Source organism: Lepisma saccharinum, chromosome 12, assembly GCF_977018435.1.
Source record: "Lepisma saccharinum chromosome 12, izLepSacc3.1, whole genome shotgun sequence".
In the NCBI taxonomy this organism is placed as follows: Eukaryota; Metazoa; Arthropoda; class Insecta; order Zygentoma; family Lepismatidae; genus Lepisma; species Lepisma saccharinum.
The window spans coordinates 50864932-50878643 of NC_139240.1; the positions used below are offsets into that span (position 1 = coordinate 50864932).

At 43.4% G+C, this 13712-nt stretch overlaps 1 protein-coding gene across 4 annotated transcripts in view; it reads left to right on the plus strand.

The window, feature by feature from the left end:
- Positions 1-13712, plus strand: part of LOC145996058 (uncharacterized) — a 502345-nt gene that overhangs the window by 475582 nt on the left and 13051 nt on the right. For 2 of the 4 annotated variants that reach the window (XM_083132276.1, XM_083132277.1), the window contains exon 3: positions 13301-13431. The exons of the other annotated variants lie outside the window; for them this stretch is intronic. In XM_083132276.1, coding sequence (XP_082988402.1) covers positions 13332-13431 — 100 coding nt within the window. In that variant the 5' untranslated portion in view covers positions 13301-13331. The remainder of the gene's footprint in view (positions 1-13300; positions 13432-13712) is intronic. 4 annotated transcript variants of the gene reach the window in all.

Sequence of the window (13712 nt, forward strand, 5' to 3'; positions counted from 1 at the left end):
CGCTGGCCTCTGAGGGCAAGGGAAAATGGGATGGCTTTTTTGGTGTGGTAGGGGTGTGAGCTGGAGTAGTGGAGATACTGGAGGTGGTTGGTTGGTTTGATATGTATGGATGTTTCCAAGTGGTCTCCCGCAATGTGGATGTCCACATCGAGGAAGGTCACTTGGTCTTTGGAGTGGAACCAGGTGAATTTGAGGGTGGTGAACTCATTTAGTCGGTTTAGGAATGTTGTGAGGGAGGGTTCGCCATGTGTCCAGAGGAGAAAAATGTCATCAATGAATCTTAGCCAGAGGAGTGGTTTCAGTTGCTGGGAGTCAAGGAATTCCTGTTCCAGCCTGCCCATGAACAGGTTGGCATAAGAGGGGGGCCATGTGGGTACCCATAGCTGTGCCACGTATCTGCAGGTAATGTTGGTCACCGAAGCAGAAGTTGTTGCAGGTAAGTACAAGGTTGGCTAGTTGTATCAGGAAGTGAGTGCTGGGATTGTGGGGTTTGGGTCGGCTGTTAAGGAATGATTCCGTGGCACGGAGGCCATGGGCATGGGGAATATTTGTGTAAAGGGATGTGACATCAACTGTTGTGAGGATGGTGTTGGGTGGTAGGGATGGTAAGTTTTGGATGATGTTGAGGAAGTGGTTGGTGTCACGGAGGTAGGAGGGCAGGGCTTGGACGAGGGGTTGGAGGTGAGAGTCTAGAAAGGCTGATATGCGTTCAGTGGGTGAATTGTAGCTGGACACAATGGGTCTCCCGGGGTTGTTAGGTTTGTGAATTTTCGGGAGGAGGTAGAAAGTGGGGGTGCGGGGGTTGTCAGGTATGAGTGAGGAGATGGTGGAATTGGATAGGCCTTCAGGGGGTCCTCGGGAGAGGACAAAATCCCGAATTTTGTCTAGGTGTGTGGTAGATGAATCAACCGTGGTGGGCTTGTAGGTCGATGAATCAGAGAGTTGACGGGAGGCTTCCGCCACGTAGTCAGAGGAGTTCATGACTACTGTGGTGGACCCTTTATCAGCGGGGAGGATTTTGATGTCTGGGTTGTTGCGGAGGGACCGGAGGGCTTGGTGCTGGGCTGGGGTTAGATTGTGGTGGGAAGAGGGGTTTTGGAGGTATGTACTGTCGGAAACATTGTTGACAACAGAGGTGATGTATCTTTCGAAGGGGTGGTTGTTGGGAAGGGAGGGGGGATCATGGGGGAAGGGGGGCAGAATTGGAGGAGACTGGGATGTATGTCAGACGGATTAGCTTTGGAGGGGGGATTCTTGGCCCAAAAGTATATCCACCTAAGTCTGCGGGCGAAAGTTTGTATGTCAAATAATAGCCGGAAATTGTTAGGGGTGGAGGCTGGGGAGAAGGTAATTCCTTTGGAAAGTACGTCAATTTCGGTGGTTGTGAGGTTGTGGTTGGAAAGGTTCAAGATGGAGGTGCAGTCAGTGGGTGGTTGGGGGTGAGGAATGTCAGTATGCTGGGGGGATCTTTTGTCCGAGGACTGGTGCTCTTCTGTGGTGTGGTGGGAGGGAGGGGCAGGGTTGGAGATGGTAGGATGGGGTGGAGTGGGTTACGGCAAGGGTGGGTCTGGAAGTAAGGGACATGTGGTTTTGTGTTGGTGTTGTGGTGGGAGGGGGAGGGGGAGGGTGCATCCTGCATTCAGGGCTTGTCTGCAGAGAATGGAAAGTTTTTGCAGGTGTTTTTGGTTCAGGTTGTGGGCAATGGACTGGGAAAGGTTCCAGAGTGTGTTTATTTGGTTGTTGTTGTTGCCTGGGGTCAGTAGGAGGATTTTGGTGAGGGACTGGATGGAAATCGAGAGTTCTCGAGTCCGGTGGAGCTGTGATTTGTACATGGTTAGGGTTAGTTCGGCAGCAAAATTTCTCGCTAGGGGGTGAATATTGGGTTGAATATCGGGGGGCATAGCTGAGAAAGGGAGTTTGGGTGTCAGGCTTTTGGGAGTAAGGCCTACTAAGAGGCATGAATGTAAGAAACGTGTGTGACAAACAGATTTGGTGAAGGACATAATGAGTGACCGGAGTCGGGAGAGTTGGCGTGAGTTGTACACAAAAGGGTTCATATCCAAATAGGAAAAAAAACACAGGAATAGGGTTAGAAATGGTGCCAGAAGGGCGGATAAATACAAATAATGAAGGAGACAGTAAACACTTACCACACGAATAGAAATAATTCAATATTTCGCGATCTGAGTCGCATTTTCAAGAAGGTAGATAAAAGATCGACGACACTGTGAGTAGAGGCACAGAATACTGACCGTAGCGTCTCTACGGTCAGTGTTGCCAGAAACAGTTGAAAGGAAACACAAAATACTTTAGCCAGTGTTTACTGTAAGGTGGGTGGGTAGTTTCGGGGAGGAGAGGAAAGAGTTACTGGTTGGCTAGGTTGAGTCCGGGGGGTATAGTGGCATGCATGCCTGCTATATAGGCCCTTTCCCATCGCCTGCGGAAAGATGTGTCAGTGTCAGAGCGGGGGGGGTAAAAGGTGGATGATGGCAACACGGAAGCAGTTATTGAAGGTGGTGTTATGGCTGTTGGTGTGAATGGCAACTGTGAAATCGGAGTTTTGGGTGGAGGAACGGTGATTATTTATCCTTAGATTCAAGGGGGTGGAGGTTTCGCCTAGGTAGAAGTTGCCGCAGATTTGACAGATGAGGGTGTAAATTAGATTGGATGAGTGGCAGGTGCCCTTAGGGTGAAGGGTGAACTCACCTGCCGCTGTAGGGATCAGGAGGGTGGGGGAGGTGATGAGTATGGGGCAGGTCTTGCATCTGGGTTTGTTGCACCTGTGGGCTGGGGGAAGGGGGTGCGGAAGGGGTGGGGGTGTTTCGGACCAAGATGTTTTGGAGGTTGGGGGGGCGACGGAAGACGACCCTAGGTTTTTCCCGAAAGATGTCTCTGGTCTCGGGATCACTGTGCAGAATGGGGAGGAGGGAGTGGAGGGTGTGTCTGATTTTCGTAATGTGAGGGTGGTATTGGGTGATCAGAGTTGGAGGGTTGGTTTTGGGTTGTTTGGTGCGGTTGTGGGAGTTAGCTCTAGTGATTTGTTTGTTGATGAGGGTGGAGGGGTAGCCACGGTTGGTTAGGGCTTGGTGCAGGCGTAGGTTGTAGTTTTGGCGGGATGAGGGGGATGAGTTGAGGCGCTGGCCTCTGAGGGCAAGGGAAAATGGGATGGCTTTTTTGGTGTGGTAGGGGTGTGAGCTGGAGTAGTGGAGATACTGGAGGTGGTTGGTTGGTTTGATATGTATGGATGTTTCCAAGTGGTCTCCCGCAATGTGGATGTCCACATCGAGGAAGGTCACTTGGTCTTTGGAGTGGAACCAGGTGAATTTGAGGGTGGTGAACTCATTTAGTCGGTTTAGGAATGTTGTGAGGGAGGGTTCGCCATGTGTCCAGAGGAGAAAAATGTCATCAATGAATCTTAGCCAGAGGAGTGGTTTCAGTTGCTGGGAGTCAAGGAATTCCTGTTCCAGCCTGCCCATGAACAGGTTGGCATAAGAGGGGGGCCATGTGGGTACCCATAGCTGTGCCACGTATCTGCAGGTAATGTTGGTCACCGAAGCAGAAGTTGTTGCAGGTAAGTACAAGGTTGGCTAGTTGTATCAGGAAGTGAGTGCTGGGATTGTGGGGTTTGGGTCGGCTGTTAAGGAATGATTCCGTGGCACGGAGGCCATGGGCATGGGGAATATTTGTGTAAAGGGATGTGACATCAACTGTTGTGAGGATGGTGTTGGGTGGTAGGGATGGTAAGTTTTGGATGATGTTGAGGAAGTGGCCGCGGTGGCTCAGTCGGTAACGCGTCTGACTACCATGCTCAAGGTCCCGGGTTCGATCCCCGGCCGGTTCAAATCCGGGAACTTTTCTAACGGTGGAAGCGGCCCCGGCGCCTACCCAGCGTCGAATAACATGGGTACCTGGGGGAAACCCTGGGGGGTAAAGGCGGTCAGGGGCGTGATGCTGATCACATCACCCCCACTCACGACCGGATCAAGAAAGTGTGGGGCGTTACCCCCGCACCCCCTATACGCCTTCATGGCGTGGTGCTGTGCACAAGGGAACACTTTACCTTTTTTTTTTTTTTTTTTTTTTTGAGGAAGTGGTTGGTGTCACGGAGGTAGGAGGGCAGGGCTTGGACGAGGGGTTGGAGGTGAGAGTCTAGAAAGGCTGATATGCGTTCAGTGGGTGAATTGTAGCTGGACACAATGGGTCTCCCGGGGTTGTTAGGTTTGTGAATTTTCGGGAGGAGGTAGAAAGTGGGGGTGCGGGGGTTGTCAGGTATGAGTGAGGAGATGGTGGAATTGGATAGGCCTTCAGTTCACCACCCTCAAATTCACCTGGTTCCACTCCAAAGACAAAGTGACCTTCCTCGATGTGGACATCCACATTGCGGGAGACCACTTGGAAACATCCATACATATCAAACCAACCAACCACCTCCAGTATCTCCACTACTCCAGCTCACACCCCTACCACACCAAAAAGCCATCCCATTTTCCCTTGCCCTCAGAGGCCAGCGCCTCAACTCATCCCCCTCATCCCGCCAAAACTACAACCTACGCCTGCACCAAGCCCTAACCAACCGTGGCTACCCCTCCACCCCCATCAACAAACAAATCACTAGAGCTAACTCCCACAACCGCACCAAACAACCCAAAACCAACCCTCCAACTCTGATCACCCAATACCACCCTCACATTACGAAAATCAGACATACCCTCCACTCCCTCCTCCCCATCCTGCACAGTGATCCCGAGACCAGAGACATCTTTCGGGAAAAACCTAGGGTTGTCTTCCATCGCCCCCCCAACCTCCAAAACATCTTGGTCCGAAACACCCCCACCCCTTCCGCACCCCTTCCCCCAGCCCACAGGTGCAACAAACCCAGATGCAAGACCTGCCCCATACTCATCACCTCCCCCACCCTCCTGATCCCTACAGGGGCAGGTGAGTTCACACTTCACCCTAAGGGCACCTGCCACTCATCCAACCTAATTTACACCCTCATCTGTCAAATCTGCGGCAACTTCTACCTAGGCGAAACCTCCACCCCCTTGAATCTAAGGATAAATAATCACCGTTCCTCCACCCAAAACTCCGATTTCACAGTTGCCATCCACACCAACAGCCATAACACCACCTTCAATAACTGCTTCCGTGTTGCCATCATCCACCTTTTACCCCCCCGCTCTGACACTGACACATCTTTCCGCAGGCGATGGGAAAGGGCCTATATAGCAGGCATGCACGCCACTATACCCCCCCGGACTCAACCTAGCCAACCAGTAACTCTTTCCTCTCCTCCCCGAAACTACCCACCCACCTTACAGTAAACACTGGCTAAAGTATTTCGTGTTTCCTTTCAACTGTTTCTGGCAACACTGACCGTAGAGACGCTACGGTCAGTATTCTGTGCCTCTACTCACAGTGTCGTCGATCTTTTATCTACCTTCTTGAAAATGCGACTCAGATCGCGAAATATTGAATTATTTCTATTCGTGTGGTAAGTGTTTACTGTCTCCTTCATTATTTGTATTTATCCGCCCTTCTGGCACCATTTCTAACCCTATTCCTGTGTTTATATATATATATATATATATATATATATATATATATATATATATATATATATAAAATCTGTGTGTAACTTGTTCCTTGTTGTCAGGTGCTCATTTAAAAAATAATGAAATGCTTTGCGGACAGTGAATGCATAAAGGTGCATTGTTAGAACCACATATTTATGGTAAATAGAAGATCAAGATAACTGTACAAAAGCTGGGCATATTTCGGGATCAAGAGCAGTAAATAAAGTGGCATTTTGTTGTAAAAATGGTGAATAAAAACTTATATTTTATTTAAAAACTATACTTATTACACAAAATTAACATTTCACTTTTAATAGTACATTTTATATAGTTATCAAAGTATTTTGTTTATTCTTGTCCAAATGTCCTCCCCGATGGCGCAGTGGTAGCGTCATCGCCTTGTAATCAAGGAGTCCCGGTGGAGGCACATGGTGGTTTGGAGCCAACTTTGAACTGTAGGTCCAGTCCCGATTAGCCTTACTGTGCATAAAGTGGACTTAACAATCAAATTATTCTTGTGCAAATGAGTCCATTTTTTGCTTCTTGGTCACCCGCTACTGGTGAGGTAGGAGAACATCCAACCGGTTATAGGGTGACGTGTGGTCAACACGACGAACCCCTAGTCGTCGTCGTAGGTTTCGGTGACCTGGTTACACTACTCATTCATAGCTCGCCAATTTCCTGATGATGGTGGGTGGCCAAGAGGCATACACGATCCAAAGTCTCAGAAAAGTTGTTATACTTTCCCCAAGAGGCTCGAATTTGTGCGTGTCTTGTAGCTGGAGGCCAGAGCATGATGCCTTGGACTGCATGGTCACGGCGCAGGACAAAAATCCTGTTAGTATATGTATTAAATTGGTATTTTTCAGGATCTTTTCAAATGTGTAGTTATTTTTCAATGTGTAAACAGTATTAGATAATCAAGCACAAATACATAATGAAATAAAAGAAACATGTACACTGTTTCTGAAGTTATGTGCATACCCAATCAATGTGTGAATGCATCATTTAAGATTAGAATTAAGTACTATACATAGGAGCATTCCAATATCACGGGTGGGACGTTGAGACTACATTTTTGATATTAAAGTAACTATTCTACTGATAGTTAAGTTATGAAACTTAACACTGTGCTTTGTGCTTGGAGAGAGACTGGCAGTCAGGAGATAGGCCAAGGCCCTTACAGGCTGTCGAGCCACAGGTTATTATTATTATTGAGTTGTACCTAAAACCATTTAATAAGAAACGTTATTCCTCTCAGTTAAATAGTGTTTTAAAAATGTGAAGTGATGCATTGGTTACATCTCACATGGCCGCCATTACATGTGAACTTGTGTCCTAGAGGTCGCTTCTGTTTGGTTATGCTATGGAAGTACAGCCGGTTCTATCCTTAAGACTCGCGCACTTTCGGTGTGGCCTCTGGCCACGTCTTGTGCGCTCGCATGCGTAACCTTCGGCCACGTTGTGGACGCAATCACGTTGTAGATGGGGTTCCTCAATGATCTTAATGACTTTGAAAATGTTTGCATATTGTATTGGATGAAGGGGAACAAGTGTATAAGTTCGCTAATTTGAAAAGTTTAATATCTTTATGTGTGTACTCTAATATTGTACAAATATTCAACACATTATTATCTATTTTCATAATAATAAACTGGGTAAATATTGTCAGTTTGAAAATCGATATTTTATATAAATAAATTCAATAGCGACACTGTATTATAAAAGCAGTATTTACGTCTTTTGTCATTTTCAAATTTTTAAACGTAATTTAAAAATAATTGTTTTCCGTCATTTCGTATGCTTGCTGACGTGGTTTGCTTATTTGGAAAGTTGGCATCTGAAATGCCATTAGAATTTTCATTCTACACGGTAGCATTTTGGTCATGGCATAAATATTTAGAAAAGTGCTTTCGTCTAAAGCGGGCATAATGTATTTCTTTGAACATCGCACACAGGGAGATACTTGCTAATGGGACCCTTCCTGCTAACCCCACTGGGACACTTCCTAATAGCATACTTTTCCAATTTTTGACTCTCCTTGAGGAAAAAATCCTTTCATACTCACTTTTTAACGTTTCTGAAGAACACTAGGCGGTTTCTCTCTTCCTGGCTCCAGAGATCGTTGCTTGCGTGCAGGTAGAGGTTAGTGAGAAGCCCCACAACTGTGTCCAAGTCTCTACCGTCTGTGGGGGGCCTCTTTTCTTTTGAGTTTGAGAGGGACACAAGGCTGCTTGCACCGTACAGACTTGTGCCGGAGAACCAACTGTTCTGGTGCATCCTTTTTCCTTGAAAGCAGGCTTGTTTACTTTGGTTTTCGAATTCATCATACCTAGACCAATCCATGAAGGTTTAATTAAAACATCTTCACAGCATAAATATCACCAATAAAGGCTTCTGAATACTACCCAAGGGAAGAGGAAACAGCTGAAGTATGATAATAGCCTGTATGCGTACTTATTATAGTGAAGTGCATTGTTGATAACCTTAAATTTAAAAAAAAAATCATTTTAAAAACTCTCAACAGATGGCACGATTTACGCATGCTAAAACATATTCCTTGAATTCAAATTTCTTCACAGTAAAATTAGAATCGCCAACAGTGTAATGGAAAATTTCTACCGAGCTTTAAGGAAAACTAAAAAATGATTTTTTTTTACAAAACTAATAAAAATGTGATAACTTCTAAGAACTCTAGTATAGTTAACGACCGGCTGGCTTTGAAGACCACGGAGCGCGCCCACGAGCTCCAACAATCACGTTCAACGTAAAGTGTTGCCACACATCTACTCTACACCACCTTGTCCCTCCACGCACAAGAACCTTCCCACGGTCTCCACATTGAAGTTGCAAAGTACGGCAACAGCGTATTCGCAGTCATGTGACTGAGACTCCATGTGGAGTAGATGAGCCAAATGACAGCAGCTGTCAGCGCAGCGCCCGTTGGCTGAAGGTTGAGTGTGATTGGAAGAAAACAACTCTCCCGCTATTTTTCCCCACCAACGTTTGTGGCAGCGAGTTTCTTTAGTCTTCGACGTTAACGAAGTAAACGCGTGGACTATACAAATATTTATCATTTGCATATAAGAAAACACAGAAACGAAGTGTAATTGACCAGCCTGTCGGTACATAGGAGCTTTTCAAACTCTCACTCCAATTTTGTGAGACACTCTTTGAGAGCGCATGCTTTAGCAGTGCAATACTCCAGGAGTAATCACTGTGTTCATCCAAAAATTAATTGAAACATAACTACGCAGTCTCAGGTTTTACCATTTATCAAAGTTATGTGAACTGTTGACACTGCTGTTAAGTCTGTGTTCCCACAATAATAATTGAAAAAGAAGTAGGAGATTTTGTCTTGAGTCTACATGACTTATCGGGTAGAGGAGGCTTCAGGAGTTTCGCACTGCTGTCTATGATTCACTAAAATTCACAGACAGTGGTGTCTGACGCAAGATTTATAGTGCCAGGACCTTCTAGGTGATTACTTTCCCCATGTATTTCCAATATGATGTGAACACAATGAAGTATGGCCACAGTTATTTATTTATTTATTTTTGAAAGTGGACAAAACAATGTCCCAAGTCCTGCATTAATATACATATAATTCATGTTGGTTTGCCAAAACTATTTTGCATTCTGCTCAGTACAATGATATGCTCATACCTCCACGAATATAACAAATAAATACATAGAGTGAAAATTAGCAGTACTTGGATGCAAATGTCACAAAACTGTTCTGTTGTTGTGTCCTCCCTGATGGTGCAGTGGTAGTGTTGTCGCCTTGTATTCAAGGGGTCCCGGGTTCGATACCCAGTGGAGGCACATAGTGGTTTGGATCCCACTTTAAACCGTAGGTCCAGTCCTGATTAAACTTTCTGTGCATAAAGTGGACTTAAAACAATAAATCAATCAAATCAATGTTCTGTTATTGCATTCATTATATTCATAAGTAATATTAATGTCCATTTTTTGACAAACCCTGACTAACCATAAATGCAAATGAATCATGCTTCAATGCTACTTGTACCTTTAGAAATACGTATGTAACTGCATTACTATTTCAGTGAAGTATTTAAGAAGTCCGTATTTCATAGACCCTGTTAGATGTCTCGAGTAAAACTTGATTTATCTTTAGCATAAATTCGACGTATGCTAACATTACTTCATGAAACTGAAATATTATCTTTTCACAGACTAAATAGGGATTAGCTATGTATTGCTTCCTTTTTTGTTTTACTAACTTTAAACTTACACTATTCTTTTTGCATAACAAACTGCTATATCTAGTCAAAAGGCTTCTGTGCGATTTGAGGTAAAATCTGATATTTACATCGACGTGTCTTTGTTTTAAACTCCTGTACTCACGTGTTGCAGAAGGACATAAATTTAATTAGGAAAACTTCAAAACATATGGTTTTGTGTAAGATCACTACAAATATGTAGAATCCATTGATGTACACAAAAGAGAAAATTAATATGAGTAATCTATTGATGTAGTCTGTCGATATTTCAGGTTTTTGTGCAACAAAATTTGCTTGAATAAAAATATGACATGAGAATCCGGACTCTACTTTGGACTTACGAGTCATTGGTATTGTATGCTTCGTGCTAGATTATTGAAGCAAATTACTTGACATGTCTGGTTAATTATCCTTATAGTATCTAATTAAGCACTATTTTTACCTGAATTTGTTTTAGATTAAATCTGTACTTATCTTTTTCAATCATCATCGATTGAGCTCTACAACATGTCCCGCTTATACGTATAATAAAAGAAAAATTCATAACTTCTAAACCAGGGCATGAAATTTCAAGTTTGAAGTCAGTCGCCGGACTAAAATCTTTGGTCGCCACTATTTTATATTGATAAATAATAAAAAATATAAGCAATTATTAAAAAGAAACTTACCTTAGGAATTAATGTTTGTGTAGCGCTGTCGTTCTGCACTGAAGTACCACTTATCAATCGCAGCTGTTGGGTCAAACTCTTTGACGGGGGGGGGGGGGGGGGTCCATTTACGGAAACTATGAGCAAATCATCCAGTGTCTCAGTCTTCAGAGAGTTCCTGTAAGTAGTCTTGAGTCTGTTGTGACAGCTGAAACCTCTCTCACATGAAGCTGTGCTCACTGGTAGAACAGCACAAAGTGTCAAAATCTGGAGCAAATTGGGGAATCTTGTTGAACGGTCCTCACTGTGAATCTTCTCCAGCATCTGATCCAAAGTCAGAGAAGGAAACAAAAGTTTGTATTCTGTCCACTCTGCTAACAGAACATCCATTTTCTCATTATAAAGGCTCGGCTTCAAGTACATGTAGAGCTTCTTTATTTCCTTTATCCCAAACTGAAGAATATTTTCTTTGGGAGGCCAACCCAAGGTGTCGAAAACATGCAGAGATGCAATCACATCTGTTGATATAGATTGCAATCTCTCTGTGATGTACACCTTCGCATTGTTAATTAAGTTTCCTCTAACAGTCTGAAACTCTTGCTCTCCATTTTGAATGTTTGTGAGCTGCACATCTCTGATCTTCCCTGAAATGGATACATCGTCCAAGAAATCTTGTTTGCTTGGTCCAACATTAGATTCTAGGTCATCCAGTGTTCAATTCTTATTTTCAGAGATGCAATCAAAAGATTCTTATTTTGTAGTGCCACGCTTAAAGGGTTCAGTAGAAATCCAAAAGGAAGTACAGAAGCTTAACAAATTTAAATTACTTCAAACTTTACAGCAAACCCTTAGCTTTAGCGCCATTATTGTCTTTTCCATGGGCCACCTGTTCAAGATGGGTCACAACAGCTTTCCATGATTCCAAGAGAGCTCTTACAGCACTTTTTGCTGGCTAACCACCTAATAGTGTGGATATCACTCAGTTTTAGAATTTCTTCTCCTATAACCTCTGCCGTTTCTCTCAAGAGGTGAAGTCTTTTAGCAAAGCCATGATAACTGAAAAATATTCCTAATCACGGAATCAAATGCTCTAAGATATTCAACTTCACCACACGCACAGCTAACTGCAAATGGTGTGCAATGCAGTGAATGTTTATCATTTTATTACAAATGGTTTTCATTTGCACAGCCAATCCTGATTTGTGCCCGACCATATTTGCTTCAGTACCCAAGCCTACAATGTAACACTTGTTTCTGTATTTGTTTGAACATATTGCCTTATCTAAATAATCAGTTATGGCTGTGAAGTAACCAGCAGAAGTAGAGTTTGAAAGCTCTATTACTCCTAAAATATCCTCCTTGATGTGACCAATCATTTGCATCCACGTATCGAACATACACATCCATCAATCAGAAGGCTGATGTATGTATTTCTCTGGAACCACTTCACTCACAGGCAACTACCACCGAACAAAAAAAATAAATAAATATGGAAACAGTACGGACGTTACTACCACCTCAACCAACGTTCACGAGTGCATTTATTGCATTCTTTTGTCAACAAATACTGGACACTGGCGAGCACGAGAGTAGTTCACAACTGTGAAAACAGGGTTTTTCCGTGAACAAGCAAGGAGCCTCGGTTGGTCCACGGTCTGCTCCACTCTACCCCTCCCCACCTCAAGTCCGCGTGGTGCACGATGCACACATACTTTCTGCAGTGTCGTCATTTGGAAACAACAGAGTAGAGGAAAAGCAAAGCAGGGAAAATGGGTTGGGTTGTGTTGCATGTGCATCCAAAGTGGTAGCATCCCAACAGTTGCAGAACTGTTGTGCCGATTAGATGGTGTCGGCGTTGAGTGGACACCGGGTTTTCAATCGGCTCGCTTTCCAAAACCATGTATGAACGTTGGATTGAGATGTTCGGGCGTGTTTGACACACATTTGAAACAACAAAATTTTAGTCGCCAGCCCCAAACTTTTGGTCGCCAATGGCGACCTGGTGACCGGAAATTTCCTGCCCTGTTCTAAACAAACTGTCAGAATGATGTGATTGTTGTTTCATTTTAAAGAATGACTCAGAAATTTTTTTTAGCAACACATTCAGTGGTAGTTGCGCATGCGCAGTAGCCAGAATATCTTGAAAACTGATATTATCAGTTTCTCAGTAGCCATTCGTCATGTGGTCACCACAAGGCGTTTTGTGTTTTATCGTTATCTGAAGTGAAGTCTGTGACACTTGTGCAGAGACGATTTCGTGCACGTTATGGTTTAGGTGCTAAAGAAATGGGAAAAACAGTTACGCGAAACCGGTTTATTTCTCAAATCTCGTTAGAGACTTCCTGGACGAGCATTTCAATGGAAAATGGATAGGAAGAGGTTCGAATTTTATTGAATGGCCCCCGCGGTCACCAGACCTCACTGTGTGTGATTTTTTGTTGTGGGGGTGCGTTAAGGACAAAGTTTACTTTACACCAGTTAGAGATTTGCAAGACTTGCGTGAAAGAATTGTGATTGCAGTAAGCAACATTACCCCGCACATGCTGCAAAACGTGTGGCTTGAGGCTGACAACTGGTTTGACATTTGCCGTGCCACTAATGGTTCACATGTGGAAGTGCGTTAGTTTTCTTGATTTGTAAAAAAAAATTCTAAGTTGTTACATGTTTGTACAAAGTTTGAACAAAAAATACTGGTAAATAAAAAAGTTGTGATTTTTTCTTTTATTATACGTATAAGCGGAACACGCTGTACTTACCATGGCAACTGAAAACAATTGATTAGTGATTGTTAAACTATTCAGCATTCTTTTTTGAAACACAGTTGTTTTTATAGCTAAATAGACAGGGATAGAGTCCTTGGATGTATGACTTTGATCCATTTTCCTTGTGGAGAACTCAAGATTTACCTTCAAAATGGTGGTGTCTACCAAAAACTTATTCCAGTACTTCTAAAAAGGAATTCATGTAAGTTTATTTATTGTCATCGCAAATTTAAAATTATAATTTCCTTATCAATTATGTGTAAATTTGTACGTTTCTCTGTAATATAAAACCAGGGTGACTACTCACTGGGAATTTCTTGAATTCCAGGAATTATGCGTGAATTTTTCTCTAGATGTGAAAAATTGCAACTTTTATTAATTAAAAGCTCATTGAATTTATGCATATTTATAAATGTTCTGAAACAAGTTTTTCACCGTTTAACTTTTTTTTTTATCAAGGATAGAAAATACATCTGGGTGGAA